This window comes from Girardinichthys multiradiatus, chromosome 18, assembly GCF_021462225.1.
Source record: "Girardinichthys multiradiatus isolate DD_20200921_A chromosome 18, DD_fGirMul_XY1, whole genome shotgun sequence".
NCBI lineage: Eukaryota > Metazoa > Chordata > Actinopteri > Cyprinodontiformes > Goodeidae > Girardinichthys > Girardinichthys multiradiatus.
The window spans coordinates 41,172,073-41,187,868 of record NC_061810.1 but is presented as its reverse complement, the minus strand read 5'-3'; the positions used below and the strand labels follow the sequence as shown (position 1 = coordinate 41,187,868).

The 15,796-nt window shown below is 39.2% G+C and overlaps 1 protein-coding gene across 2 annotated transcripts in view; it reads right to left on the bottom strand.

Annotated features, from left to right (window-relative positions):
- Positions 1-1,025: 1,025 nt before the first annotated feature.
- Positions 1,026-15,796, bottom strand: part of LOC124883511 (protein jagged-1) — an 81,354-nt gene continuing 66,583 nt past the window's right edge. The window contains exons 6-14 of one of the 2 annotated variants that reach the window (XM_047390624.1): positions 15,495-15,625; positions 14,095-14,214; positions 12,561-12,674; positions 8,755-8,868; positions 3,364-3,477; positions 2,945-2,991; positions 2,564-2,740; positions 2,299-2,449; positions 1,026-2,221 (exon numbers count right to left, since the gene is read on the bottom strand). In XM_047390624.1, the coding sequence (XP_047246580.1) occupies positions 1,788-2,221; positions 2,299-2,449; positions 2,564-2,740; positions 2,945-2,991; positions 3,364-3,477; positions 8,755-8,868; positions 12,561-12,674; positions 14,095-14,214; positions 15,495-15,625 (1,402 nt within the window). In that variant the 3' untranslated portion in view covers positions 1,026-1,787. The remainder of the gene's footprint in view (positions 2,222-2,298; positions 2,450-2,563; positions 2,741-2,944; positions 2,992-3,363; positions 3,478-8,754; positions 8,869-12,560; positions 12,675-14,094; positions 14,215-15,494; positions 15,626-15,796) is intronic. The other variant, XM_047390625.1, reaches the window with a different exon arrangement.

The following is a 15,796-nucleotide window of genomic DNA, read 5'->3' as shown; positions in this document are numbered from 1 at the left end:
TCAGCTCAAAGGTTTTCTTCAGGATTTAGGTTTGTGTTTTTCATCATTATCCTGTTAAAAGTTATCTTGGTTATCGTGTGTCCACACGATTGTTCTTTATGATGTCCAGGTATCTCAGAGAGTTTGGAAACTTATGAATGAACCCTTGGGATATGAAAAAGGCCTACAGCATCACAGATCCTTCACCGTAACACATTTATGTGTTAAAAAGTAACACATAAATTGTTAGGAGTATCACTAATCGTGCCTTTTAAAAAGCTTTTTATAAATTGCTATCAGGGGAGGGCACCAATAAATGAGGCCAGCAGCATGCATGCTGTGTATTGGATATATCTAATATAAAGTATGTGGAGCCATTTCACATACAAAGCAAGTGAGAATGGGAGGGGAGGAGGTGGGAAACAAAAGCTGCAAGGTGAAGAGGTATTAAAAGTGGATGAGTTTAAGCACCTGTAATTCACTCAAAAAAACAGAAGAGCACAGGGAAGGTGAAGAAGAGAGAGCAGGCAGGGTGGGGTGGATGGAGATGAAGTTCTGGTGGATCTGAAACAGAAGGATAGCTGCAGTAGTGAATAGAAATAAGTAAGACCTGCTGAGATGGAAGCAAGGCTGACATGTTGGAAAATGGTTTGGATATGTCCAGAGGGGCCATAGTAAAGTTACTGGATGAAGGATGCTGAATATGTAGCTTCTAGGGAGAGGGGGATAGAAAGACCACAGAGAAGGTTTGGGCATTTAGTATAACATAATATAGTGATATGAAGAGAGTTAGGCAGATAGAGGAGGATGCTAGAGATAGGCTGAATATAAAGAGATGACCTACTGAGCCAACCTCTGAAAGGAGCAGCCGAAAGAAAGAGAAGATACACAAAGCCTGTGATAACTTTGTAAGACTGTCCATGCTTTATCCTTGCTTGGAGTTGTTAATGTCACTAGCTGCACTTTATTCTCTTTCAAATGTCAATGCTACCCAGCTCATGGAGACAGTGAAACCTTCTAGTTCTCAATAAGATGTAAAACAAAGCTGGTAAATGCACTTTTATTACAATCCACGTGCGCTGATCAACCCGAACGGAAAGTTAAAAGGAACACAGTAAAGTTATACAGTGATACTTCCATACTGAACCACAGTAAAAAAAAAGCATCAATATGTACAATATATTTATGTACAAAAAAGCTATTTTACACGCAGATATGAATAAAAAAAATCATACAACTTTAACAAACTGCAGTATTACAGAGACGAAACAGGCAACAGTGTGTGGTTTGAAAAACACAGTCACTTTTGTTTTATTCTGTTTTAATAATATGTTTCTGCCCTTTTTTCTCCCCACATACACTCATAATTTACACTCTTTCATTCACTCGCAGGCAACCTCACAAACACTCAACAACCCAAATATCACCAAGTGCTAAACAGGCATCAATTCAGAAACAGAAATGACGTTCTGCACACCAGCGTATTAGAACATAAGGGACTCTTCTAGCTCTAATGCAGGCACTCAATGGTAGGTCTTTAAATGTTCAGAGTTCAGTCAAACTTTGCAAACCTGCTTCTTTTTTTGCCACCAAATGATGCCCAAAGATGCCACTGGGGAAAAGACTTCCGATCCTTCATTTAGCAGCATTTATTCCAGAAGAATCAGCTGAGAGCTATCTGAGTTTATAAAGGTCAAAGGTCTCCCTAGTCGGCCAAACTTCCACTCTGGATTCATTGTAAATAATGGGACAGTGGTTCTGTCAACGAAAAAAGTGCTACGACCTCAAAGTAGAAGTCCAGGACATGGTCAAACCTCCAGCTCCTGATTGCCTGTACAGTGAAAACGGTTTAGCTTCTCTCTTTCTCGGTTTGAAATGTCCAGTTTGGGGGCGTGAGCTGGCTTTAAAGCCGGCGAGGGGTGCGAAGGAGCCGGGGAAGGCGGCATGGTGAGTTCAATCTCCTCGCAGCAACGTGAGACCGGGGCTGGAGGGTGAGGATGAGGTGCAGCGGGAGGCAGCAGGGCCCCTGGGGGGCCGTCCAGATTTCTGATCAGGTTGACCACCTCTCTCTGGTTGTTGATGCCCTCCTCCTGCGGGACAGACTGTTGCTTTTTCCTCTTTCTATGCAGGTGGGAGAAGATGGCGGCACAGACGACGCAGCCACAGATCGTCACCAAAGCAAAGATTCCCACCAGGATCATGTAGAGGCTGAGGCCACCGTGAGTTGTGTCAGACGTAGCACCTTCAGAGGAGCAGCGGAGGTCAGAACATGCTAATTTTCTGCTTTTTCATTAAAGATACAAACAATATCTATCTCACCTTGGCAATCTTGTCCAACACAATGACTTTTGAGACTCACACACTCATTGCCATAATAACCATCAGGACATGCACACATGTATCTTCCCTCTGAGCTGTGACACTGCACCCCCTGCTGGCAGGGGTTAGGATTGCAAGGATCCAATTCTATCTGAAATACCAGAAAGATTGAAACAACAGTTTAAGGCCTATGCAGTATGCATGAGGAGACAAAAAGCCATTTATTATTCATTTTCTTCTTGTTTTGTAACATTAGTTCTCCAACCTCACAGAAGATTCCCGAATATCCCAAAGGACAGTCGCAGGTGGCTGTCTTTCCATCCTTCATCACACACTCTCCACCGTGCAGACACGGGTTGCTGTCACAGGGACCCAAACCATTTTGGCAATATTTACCAGTGAAACCAGTTGGACACACGCATCTGGACCCTGACAACAGGTCCTACATGGGATGATATACATATTACTTGACTATGGCAAGAGTTTCACATGAAAGTAGCGAGAGGGGAAAAGGGGACATATGCATATGACACATATAAATGTTAAGTTATTTTGAATGCAGGTAGTATTTTCTGGTATTTAAAGAAGTAAAGATTGAAGGAAGGATGTTGAAGCAAATAAGAGAGAAAAACGTCGGTATTCTCACCTCACAATGGCCGTCATTCAAGCACAAACCCTGACAGCTGCTGTTCCCTAGAAACAGAAAACACATTAATTTGTCACAAAACCAAATAACGTGTAATAAAACTACAGAGCTGTAGACAACAACAACAAACAGGATGACATCATCAACATTTCTGCTCCATAAGCCTGATACAAATTATATTCAGCAAAGAAAAGACAGAAAATACCTTTATTGTTTGTGTTTGTAAGTGATATTCTGTGGGAACTTTTTTATGGAGTAAATTTATCTCCTGTCCATAGAAACTGTGAGCTGCAGCTGAACTGCTCTTTATAGCCTCATCACGTTTCACTACCTGCCACAAGACAATCACTTCACTTTTCTCTTTCAATCAGTTTCTTTTTCTTTTGTGTTCGCTTTCTCTACTGTTCTTCTGTACTCACTGATGTCACAGTTAGGCCCGGTCCATCCAGAAAGGCAGTCACACAGGTAGCTGCCTATCAGGTTTCGACAAGAGCGGGCGTGGACACACGTACTCATTTCACATTCATTGGCATCTGAAGGTGTAAAACAAAGGAGAAGGAAAAAAAGAACAATAAACATTAAATGGACCAACTAACAATACTTACAATACCTTGCAAAAATCGTATTTTCCTTCAATGTTTTTGTCAATTTACGACATCTAACTTCTATGTATTTTTTTTGCGATTCGATGTGTTGCATCAGGGTAACACGGAAGTAAAACAATACATAGTTTTTGAAATTTTTTACAAATAAAAATCTGTAAATAAATTAAAAAATGTGGCATATAATTGTATTTATCCTTTCTTCAGCAATTTTGTTTTGGAAATACGGATAATGATGCAATATGAAATAAAGAATGGAAACTAAAGTATTTTTCCAAACTCAGTTTTCTCCTTTCCATACTGATCCATGCAGGGAAAATGATGAAAGACTTTTTGAAACTCCCTGGCAACCGAGAGGAGAGACCCATGAGTAGCAATATGTTTTTATGTATTAATTACTTTACATTATTCCATAATTAATTTATCAATTTTCATCATTTTGTAATTAATAAACATGTTATTTTTCAGTCTTCACTTGTCTGTCACTCACTCCTGACCCCCCCCCTCTATTCTACTACACAGTTTATGACGACAGCATAATAAAACTGGTGAAATTCAGTTATGGCTTTTGATTTTTTGTTGTCCCACCCTATATTATCAGTCGCCGCCATTGAGCAAACGTTCTGTGTCTCCACTTGTCTACCTTACAGAGCACAGTGTAGCAATAAATGAGAAAAGTAATGATGAAAGGGATTTCTAAATCAGTCACAGTCTTTTTGAGCAATAGGCTTTATGGTTGAGACTGCATGTAGCTGCAGTCAAAGCCCACAAAAACAAATACTGCTCTTAAAAAAATAAGCCAAACAAGAGCCAGTTCTCTGTGATTGAATATGCTACTTCAGGAACCAGTTTTCATGCTAAACAGCACAAAATAGCTGCATTAAATCATAATTTAAGATATTTAGATTTGTTTTGGTGTTCTCATAGGACTAAAAGTGGAAAAAATAGTAAAGATATGAATCATATGGGTTGGGATTTGCAAATAAAAGCAAGTTAAGTTTCTTGTTGTCTCAATAAATAAAAATCCTTGTGACCACAAAAAAAGAAAATCACGATACTGACCAACGGTACAATAATTGCCCACCCCTACACACACTGAAGCATTACAGTATGATGCCAAAACCAATATGAAGGAAAACACCAAGAAAGCCTTGAGAAATGTTGATAAAAATGACTCAAAAAGGCTCTTCAGCGACAAACTAGAGAAATTAGAAATAGTTTAAAACCGTTTCCCAAAACTGTGTTTATTTTAAATGGGATAAAAACAAAAAAAAGCAAACTACTGTATAATAGACCAAATCATTGTAACCTTATTGCCAAAATCACAAAGTTAAATGCACATCTGTTTATATTAATTTGAAAAATTCTCAGTGATGAACTAAATCTTATCATTAAAATTTTGGTTTGATGCTTTAAACAATACAAGACAGAGCGCTTTGTCAAACATTTCTTTTACAAACAGTAAAAACGGCATTATTTATGATCCTTTTGCAGCCTCATCACTGTCATCAAATACTTGGACTGATACTATTGAAGCTGGGAGCCCCAAGGGTCTCTGACAGCACAGCAAAAGATTAAAAAAGATAAACTAGTTTGTTAGTCAAAGAAAAATCAGCCATTTGCTGTCAATGTTTGAGCATTAGAGTTCAGCTCTGTCGGTGAGTTTAAGTGTTTCTGTTAAAATAATGAGGAGTCTGTCAACAGGAGACAATGTAGGGCAGAAATCATCTGATGAAACATAGAGAAAAATATAATTGCCTTTTTCACAACTGATGTAGTCCTGATGTTCTGCAGCTCAGGCTTCACAAAGGCTCATCCCTGATTTTGATCAGTCTGTGTGTACATATTAGGCTGTGGGCTCCTGATTTGTGATGTGGAGCTATGAGGGATTATGAAGTGTCAGGGTGACGTATGACTGTAACACAGAGGAGCAGGGGAGGCTGTCATCCTGAAATATGTCTCAGTTTTCATTCCACAGCCCTGAAGCCTCTGCATGTGTATGGAAAGTGTGTGCTTCAGCTTTTTCTGTTCCAAAACCAGTACTGCTGTAACGCAGCTACACTTCTGAAAATGAGTGAATGCAGCCCAAAGGGACATGATGGTGCATTTAGAGAGGACTAATCTACAGTCGGGGAGGGTTAATGTGAGAATTAAGATGCTGCTAGCTTCTTCTGCTTTTTTAATTTGTGTATTAAATTCATATTTCCGCTCAAGTTAAAGATAATCACATACTACCACTTCATATCGGATTTGGATTTTGCAGTTTTTGCAGTGTATTATTTTGTTTGTTTGTTGTGATTTCTGTTTTTTCTTGAGAAAACGAGGGACATCTGAACTAAAGAGAATCCACTTGTTTTCTGAATTGGTCACATTCTCAACTACACTTTCTTTTTGAGTTAACGTGCAAAAAAAGAAGATTAAAAACTGCTGTCCATCTTTGCCACCTTGTTAAACAAAGCATTAAAAATGAAAAAAATAAATCAATAAACTACCTTTGTCCTCCATTGTTATAATGTACAACTTGATTTTATTTCATTTGCTGCCAGTGTCAATAGCTTCTCAATACAGAATGGGTAGTGGCTACATGTAATGGATATTTTTGGCACATTTATGAGGAAATCTTTACAACCAAACCATTATGTTGTGAGAATTGCATGTCAACATTTCTGGAGGGTGGTTCTTTATTGTTTATTTGTGGCTGAGAAGACATTTATTCCCAAAGAGCTCAGTCATAATTTAGAAGTTAATTGATCATTGCAGCAGTGATGGTGTTATCAAATAACCTTTCCTTTAAAATATAATGTTGATTAACTTCCTTTTACCCAAGATTTATTGTATTTTGTTAAGAAAATGTTAATGCATAAGAAGTAAAGCTCATTGATTAATAATTTACACAGTTTAATTAGTTATAGATTTAATTCTTTTGTTCCTGTCGTCACTATTGGTTGGAAAAACCAATGAAAAAAATACAGACCTTTAATAGCAACACATCAAACAATGTTGCACAAACCTAGCTCTTATTTCACTCCCATTAAATGTCAACTTTTTTTCTTTTTTTTCTTTCAAAAAAGATGCAAACTGTCTTTTAAACCCATCAGAGTGCCTTCATACCCACTGCAGCATCTTCTGTAATTCTGCATTTTGCAACCGATATTGGTATCCCATATATATATATATATATATATATATATATATATATATATATATACTCACCGGGCACTTTATTAGGTACACCGGTCCAACTGGTTGTTAAAGCACATTTCTAATCGGCCAATCACATGGCAGCAACTCAATGCATTTAGGGATGTAAACATGGTCAAGACAATCTGCTGCAGTTCAAACCGAGCATCAGAATGGAGAAGAAAGGTGATTTAAGTGACTTTGAACGTGGCATGGTTGTTGGTGCCAGACAGGCTGGTCTGAGTATTTCAGAAACTGCTGATCTACTGAGATTTACACACTACCATCTCTAGGGTTTACAGAGAATGGTCCGAAAAAGAGAAAATATCCAGTGAGCGGCAGTTCTGTGGGCACAAATGCCTTGTTAATGGCAGAGGTCAGAGGAGAATGGCCAGACTGGTTCGAGCTGATAGAAAGGCAACAGTAACTCAAATAACCACTCGTTACAACCAAGGTATGCAGAAGAGCATCTCTGAATGCACAACACATCGAATCTTGAGGTGGATGGGCTACAGCAGCAGAAGACCACACTGGGTGCCACTCCTGTCCGCTAAGAACAGGAAACTGAGGTTACAATTCGCACAGGCTCATCAAAATTGGACAATAGAAGATTGGAAAAACGTTGCCTGGTCTGATGAGTCTGGATTTCAATTCAATTCAGTTTATTTATATAGTGCCAATTCACAACACATGTCGTCTCAAGGCACTTCACAACAGTCAGGTACATACATTCCAATTAATCCTAATCATTGAACAGTGCAGTCAGATTCAGTTATTTATTCAAATTGGATAAAAAGTTTTTCTATCTAAGGAAACCCAGCAGATTGCATCGAGTCAGTGACTTGCAGCATTCCCTCCTCCTGGATGAGCATGTAGAGACAGTGGACAGTCACTGGCGTTGACTTTGCAGCAATCCCTCATACTGAGCATGCATGTAGCGACAGTGGAGAGGAAAAACTCCCTTTTAACAGGAAGAAACCTCCAGCAGAACCAGGCTCAGTGTGAGCAGCCATCTGCCACGACCGAGTGGGGTCTGCTGCGACATTCGGATGGTCGGGTCAGAATTTGGCGTCAACAACATGAAAGCATGGATCCATCCTGCCTTGTATCAACGGTTCAGGCTGGTGGTGTAATGGTGTGGGGGATATTTTCTTATCACACTTGGGTCCCTTAGTACCAGTTGAGCATCGTGTCAACGCCACAGCCTACCTGAGTATTGTTGCTGACCATGTCCATCCCTTTATGACCACAGTGTACCCATCTTCTGATGGTTGCTTCCAGCAGTGTCATAAAGCATGAATCATCTCAGACTGGTTTCTTGAACATGACAATGAGTTCACTAGACTCAAATGGCCTCCAACGTCACCAGATCTCAATCCAATAGAGCACCTTTGGGATGTGGTGGAACGGGAGATTCACATCATGGATGTTCGGCCGACAAATCTGCAGCATCTGTGTAATGCTATCATGTCAATATGGACCAAACTCTCTGGGGAATGTTTCCAGTACCTTGTTGAATCTATGCCACGAAGGACTAAGGCAGTTCTGAAGGCAAAAGGGGGTCCAACCCGGAACTAGCAAGGTGTCCCTAATAAAGTGGCCGGTGAGTGTATATACAGTATATATATATATATATATATATATATACTGTATATATATATATATATATATATATATATATACTGTATATATATATATATATATATATATATATATATATATATATATATATATATATATATGTGTGTATGTGTGTGTATGTGTATGTATTACATACATATATATTAAATAATTATTAAATAATTATTGCTTAGATTATTACAAATGTACAAATGTAGGTTGGCAGCCTTTGAATACAGAAAATAAAACTAAAATGTTGTATATTCATAGTCATAGCATTATATATACTTATAGAGTTATAGCTTGAACAACAAGATCAATGCGCCCCTATTATTCATAGCCAGTAAGCATCTACTGATACTTTAAGTGTGCATCACATTTAATATAGCATAATCCTGACCCACTGACCCAGTTGGCACGTCCTGCCGGTCCATCCCAGTGGACAGAGACATCGGAAACCTCCAGGAGCTTCCTGACATGTCGCTCCACGACCGCAGGGGTTGCGATCACATTGCCTCACCGCTGGGAGGAGAAAGAAAAAGGAACATTTTGTTCATGAGCTACTGGCCTGGGTAAGAGGAATGTAAGTGTGAATATTCACAAAGCATCTCACGTGTTACTAAAATCATGTGTTGTCACAATCACGCTGTGGTTGTGGCTGTTTTTATTCTCTCTGCAGCTCTGACTTCTGTGCAAACAGTGATAAACACAGTCCTCTGCAGCATGTTCATGACTGACACTTCAAACCTTTTACCAAAGAGGGAGGGGGGCAATGAGTGGGTTTAAATAATGCAAAGAAGGAGGGCTGTTTCCACTTATCTGAAAAGGAATCAAAACAAAGTGGAAACAAAGAGGAACAAAAATAAACTGTTTGGGGCTCAACCAAGCATAACTTTTTTTGTGCATTAATGGCATCCTAATTTTTCCCATGCATATCTCTGTGGTGTAGACTTGCCACTCATAGCTTTCTGTGTCTCTTATAACCTTCTTTCCATTTACCTAACCCTGCAGAACAGATATTTTCCATAATCCTGACCCTACTCCAACCCAAGCAATAACAATCCTACCAAGCTAGCAGCACTTCTTCCAAAACCAGTCAGAGAATTCATAACAAACAAAAACTCCTTTAATTAATATCAGTTATACACATAAATCCAGCCTGAAAATGGAGCTGTGTTGTGGTTATGGTTTTAATTCCCTGCGAGCTTGACAATCCTCTCGTGTTTTCCTCAAAGCCCACACTGCCCATCCCACCCCCACAACAACAACGCATAAGAGATAGATGGCCTCCCTGACTGTTAATCATGCAAGCATCAAACAACAAGAGCAAAAATAAACAATTTTCCCGTTTGTCCCCTTTTCTCTGCCTAAAAAAAACAAACCACTCGTGGGGGCGTGTACATGCCAGAGTCTGACCTGCAGCGCCACTTATCCTGATGGAGGTGAAAGCAGAGGATGTGGAATGCTGCTTATTTACACAAACAGCTCTGACTGACCGCAAACTGTGTGATCATATCTCACCAGCTGCATCACACAACATGAGATCTCACCTTACGTACATGTCAGATCACATGATTGAGCTCAGAGCTGACCCTCAAACGTGCTTGAGCTTTATTCAGAGGACACAAAGGTGAAAAAAGGCTTCTGAATATATACAATCACTAAAAGCAGTGTTTTGAATAGTGTGTCTGAGAATGTGCCTTGTTTTCATTCAAGAGGGTAATTACAAGGTGAGAACACTACAATGCTGTGTTGCAATTAAATTTGAAGATTTCTCACAAGTGTTAACTTGTAGTGCTGACATTCCTCTAACTGATGCCTCATTTAGGGTTTTTCTGAGGAGGTTTTCAGAGGACGAGAAGGATGCAGTGCAAGCTTAATACTGGCACAACTGATTTGCATATGCTGGTTTGACAAAAACTTGAAACTTATTGAGTTTTCTATGTGATGGAAAATGAGAACATTGCTTATCACCTCAGTTGTGGAAAGCCTCATTTCATGCACTCGAGTACTCAGCGTAGCGTTTTTTCCCTGCTGTGGCCCGCCTGTCACAATGTTGCCGCCACACTTACCATATCTGCACTGGGACGTTTATTTATAATCTGCCTATATTCCCTATGTATATGAGAGGTTTCTGTACCTCCACCTCCAGTTCCAGATAAGCTGTATGAGAGCAAACTCTGTCAGTATTTTCATCACCTTATAAGCATGGTCCTTATCAGGAGCTTGGCATCCTGTGCATTAATTTTAATCTGGTGCGAGGTTCCTTCTGCATAATTCAGCAAGTGCGGTGAGAAGGCACAAAAGTGTATATTTTTCAATGATCACTGAGTTGATCATGCCAAGGACCTCCAACCTGATTCTGTTTCTCTGTGGACGCTGCTGTGAATCATATATTATATTATGAATCCTAAAAGCTGCTGTTTGTGTTTGTCTGCTAATATTGCTCTTCCTCCTCTTCCTCTCTCTGCTAATTGCAAGATACAGTGCCATGACAGTGTGAAATACATTTTACATTTGAAGTTCAGGCAGAAAACCTTACTTCTCTCCAAGGATCCGGCCTATCTCTGTAATTTAGGTGTGCACTGTCCTCCTCAGTTTATAATCAACAATAGGAACCTATGTGGCATAAGTCTAGCCATGATGCGTTTTGTTGTTGTTTTTGAGGGGGAATGGAGAGCCTGGATTGTTAGTTTCAAGCTACTTAGCGAAATCCTTTCTGTTGCAGTGAGAGCAGGGGCAGGATGTCATGCAGCCGTGGTGCCAAAATTATTTCAATAGCTTACTTGCAGCACTGTCAGCCAAAAGTAGGTTAGGTTGACATCAGGCCAGGCCTTCTTTGAATTATCTGCTAAACCTGCCACGCGATGTGACTGGGCATGGAAACACATCATGTATGAGCTGCCACTGCTGCTACTAAGCAATGCTACAGACACAGTAACGGAAGTTTGTGCATGTTTGAAACAGTCGGGGGTGATGGGGTGTGTAATGTTTTCTTGATGAACCCCAGGAGACCTCTTCAAGACTCTGCAAAGAACATCTACATTCTGGCTCATTCTTAAAGTTGGGTGGTTTAAGCCCAGAGCTAAAGGGACCTTATAAACAAGCTTAATATAGATTATCTAAAGGAAAGACACCTCTATGACCCTGGTTTGTTCTGTTTTTAACATCTGGAGAGAGAATAAACTCTCCACATGTCTCGAAGCAGACTACTGAACATCATGTGGTATTTTATTGCTTAAAGTCCCATCTTTGATGATCAGCTGGTGGTCATAATGCTTCAAGTCAGATTGTCTGGTGTAACACATTTTTCTAGTAACAAAAACTTCAGGCTGCTGTGCCACAGACTGATGAAGACAAATGCCAACAACAACATGTCATTCCTCTTCTAAACCCAACAGTGTATTTGTGAATTGTTGTTATGCTTAGCAGTGGTCTCTGGTTGCTCTCAGAGCAAACAAACTTTGATGAAATGGAATCCACTTGGCAGACGGTTTGGTCCTGTTTCTGTTTTTCTCACGGACACATATGAAAAACACAACCGGATGTTTTAGCTCAAATTCTCCTGTGTGTGAATAAAGCCTGTTGAGGTGCATTTATCACTTGTCTGGTTGTAATTTGACCCTGGAATAAATAAAAAAAATACTCCCCAGATTTCAGTGTGATCCATTGTTTGTGGGCTGGCAGCTCATGCAGTTTTGTGCTAATTTGTGGAAACAGTTTTAGGATCCGTCTTTTCCTTGCTTTTGCCAACAATTTAGAGTTTGTGCGGAGCAATATGGTGCTGCTTTCGTGAAATATAATCCACCTCATCTGAAGGCTGGAGGTGGAGAAAGTCTTGATATGTATGGAAGGAAGAAATCACACCTGGAAGCCCCCCTGTGATACGCAGGGATCAGACTTTAAACCCTCAATTTGATGCCAATAAAACCTTATAAAAGTCACAGTGCCTCTGTTTTTCAACTCAGCAGAGGTGCAAGTGAAGGAAATGCATTCCCATTCACACACACGCACACAGTCACATACAGGGCAGGACACATCACTGATTGTTGCTGATACTTCTTCTCTTTAGGCTGATTTAACTTCCTCTGTTGGATTGACTGGAGTCACTAAGTGGCTTTGATCCAATTATAACCAATCTCAGACAATCTTAAAGCTTCCCCCCTTCCCCTCGCTTGGCTCAGGCTCCCCATGTGTGCAGAATCGACAATCACCGTCTGAGCAAGTGTTTCCAGTCCAGCCTTTGGGACAGATACAGCTGAAGGTGTTCGGGTCTTCAACACAGGTGGCGCCATTCGCACATGGAGACGACAGGCATGCATGTTCCACTGATGAGAGGAAAGACACAAGAAGCCTAACAGATGAATGGTTCACATTTGATTGCATTTTTGTGTTTTATAGGGCAAATTTTATTACATTTTTTAAGCTTGACAACCTCAAAATCTTAAAGGTCTAGAAAAAAATTGCTATCTGGCTTTTAATTGGTTTTCAAAGTGGATTAGTCATTTAAAACACACTGTTCTAACAAAAAAAGAGCTTTTAAAGTCACAACCTCTAAAAATTAACCACTACCATATATGGAGTGTTTACGTAGTATATGTTTAGTGCCTATTGCTGTAAACAGAAATCATATTGGGGATTTTTTGACAAAAATGACCTTGCAGCAATCCTTTATTTTATTGTTATATTTCATTCTTTGGAATGTTTTACCGTATGTCTGTAAAGCATGTTGGGTGGACATGAGCTTGAAAAGTGCTATATAATTAATAATAATGTGCAGCTGTTTTTTGGGCAGAAGAATGGTATGTGCACTGACTTTTTATAAAGATCCTGCTGTACAAGAAAAGTGGGTGAGATTTGGGAAAGTAAATAGTAGAAGAGGGCAGATCTCTTCCCACTAGAAGCAGTCTGCTTGAAACTATTTTTGCCACAGGACTTTGAAATAAGTGGGATCACAGCTTCAAAGGAAGGAACAACCCAGAGAAAGAGATGAGGGAAAGTTCTTGCAGCCAGAGAATCGAGGCAATTGTGGGTGTTGTTTGTGAGCTTAAAGTTTCTCAGGAGAGAAAATGTGTTGTTTTGACATTGTTTTTACCTTTTTTGTGTTTTCTGTCAGTACAAAACATATGCTAACATCCGCAGGTCGAGTTTTTACATTAAATAAATAATTGCTTGCTTCAAATGTTCCTTGTTGACTTTAACCTGAGATAATTAGCTACAGCAGCGACTTGTTTTTGGTGAGTGTCTGAGCTAAGTGAACAACAGATTGTGTGTGAGTAGCTCATCCACCACATGGGTTGCAAATTACATTATGTTGAGAGTAAACTAACTGAAGATCGACTTCTAAAGCTTGAGTGATGTTACAAATGGTTTCCTCAGAATAATGTTTGGACAGCTATTGTAGTTAAACCTCCATAAGTAATGTGACTGTTGATTTTAGGATTGATGCTTTAGTTTGGTCTTTCATAAGTAACATCATCACTCTACGGCAACTATTTGGCAACCGTCTTGGCAGATTTTATGCTTCTTACACATTTCCTGATTTTGGGCTTGAAAGTTAATGCAAATATTGTGATCTGCAAGCCCAAAAATGTTAAAGGAAAATGTATAAAAAATATATATGATATTTAATGTAACAGAGCTGTTTTCTTGTTTTCGTACACATTATTCATGACCGGTTTTCTGTGTATGTCCCTTGCTTGTGTAAATATAGTAAACTCTTTTAAGGCAATGCCAGGCAGCTCTCACCGATGTCACAGCTGCGTCCTCGGAAACCCTCCTGGCACTCACACTGGTATTCGTTTGGCTCTGTGTTAATGCAGGTCCCACCATTTTTACAGGGCTGGTGTGTGCCACAGTAGTTAAGATCTGAAAACATTAACAAATACTTTAAAAAATACTTTTTAATATTTCAGCTCAAATCACAATAAAAGCACTTAAACTGATGTGATGACATAAAGAAAATACAGATAATGTTTCAGCTATGTTTCTTTAACATGAACACAAAAACTCTGTGAAGGTGAATTCAGGTCAGGTGTTCACAGTGTACACCAATATAGCTGCAGAGCCTGTTGTCTCCACTCTTGAGGAAGAATAAAGCAACTTCTTCCTTGATCGTCTTCTTCATTTCCACAGTTTCTTTGTCTCACTGTCATTTTTTAAAGTACACAGCAGGTCAGTTTTCTTTTCTTTGTTATTGTTATAATCAACATGTTAAATTATTTTAGCAGTAGTAGGATGTTCTTTAATGACTATTAGGATTGTTTAGCATGTTGAGATTTTTAAAATTCAAAGTGCACAACAAATTACATTTATTATTATTATTATCATGAATAGTAGTAGTAGTAGTAGCATGTTACAGATTTTTGTAATAAATGTTTGTGTTTACATTGTGAAAGTGTGGTATCTTTACTCCAGGTTGTCATACGGTGAGAAGCTCACATCAGCCCAGCTCTAGTAGAAACGACTGTGGAGGTTCTTACAGCCTGAAACCAGGTTCCTGCATATGCAGCTCCAGCAAGCTTTAAACTGTTGCACAAATCAATGGATTTGTTGAATCCTATAACTAAATCAGTGCTTAGTCTCAAAGATTATGTTTGAAAATACCACACAAGTACAGAAGAACCTATGAGGATGTTAAGTGTGTGAATAGCTGCAAATATTAAAATAAACTATCACAAAGCAAAAAAAAAAACAACAACTATTTTCTAGATTCTTTACTCAGTTGTATCCTCTCATGGTAAACTTTAAGTAATTCTGTTGAAGTCCTTAAATTAGTATCACATGGTGGATCAGTCTGTAAAAAGGTTTGAATGGACTAAATACCAAAGTAAGATCTATGTGAAGGTCAAGGTACATGCTTTCCTCACAGGACATTGTGCTTTACCAGATGAGCAGAATAACCTTTACTTTTGGTGGTCATAATCCTATGGCTGACTGTTGTATTGTGACTTACCTTTACTTTTATTCAATGTTTCTGTATATTATTCCTGTCCATAAGTGAAATTAGTGGTACTACTTACTATAGACAGCAGGACTGTGTATCTCTTGAAACTTTAAACTGCCATGGACGATTTTAAAACATCAGTCTTCAGTACTTCTTGATGCTCTAAATATAAATTATGTTATAAATAATTTGCACGTCACACCTTTGTCACACAGCAGGCCTCCCCAGTTGACGTCACACACACACTGCCAGGGTTCGGTGCAGCTCCCGTACACACAGCCGGGAAACGTCACACACTGATCACACAGAGGACCTGTCCAGCCGTAATGACACCTAAAACAAAAACAGACAGGCACATTGCATCTTTCTTAAGACCTGTGTATCGGATAACAGTTTTAATCAAGGAGAACTGCAGTGCATGAAATATTTAAAGCCACCTTAATGTGTTTATGTTTTGCTTCCAATCAGACAGATTTTATTTTAAGCTTTTTAAAAGGTTTGGTA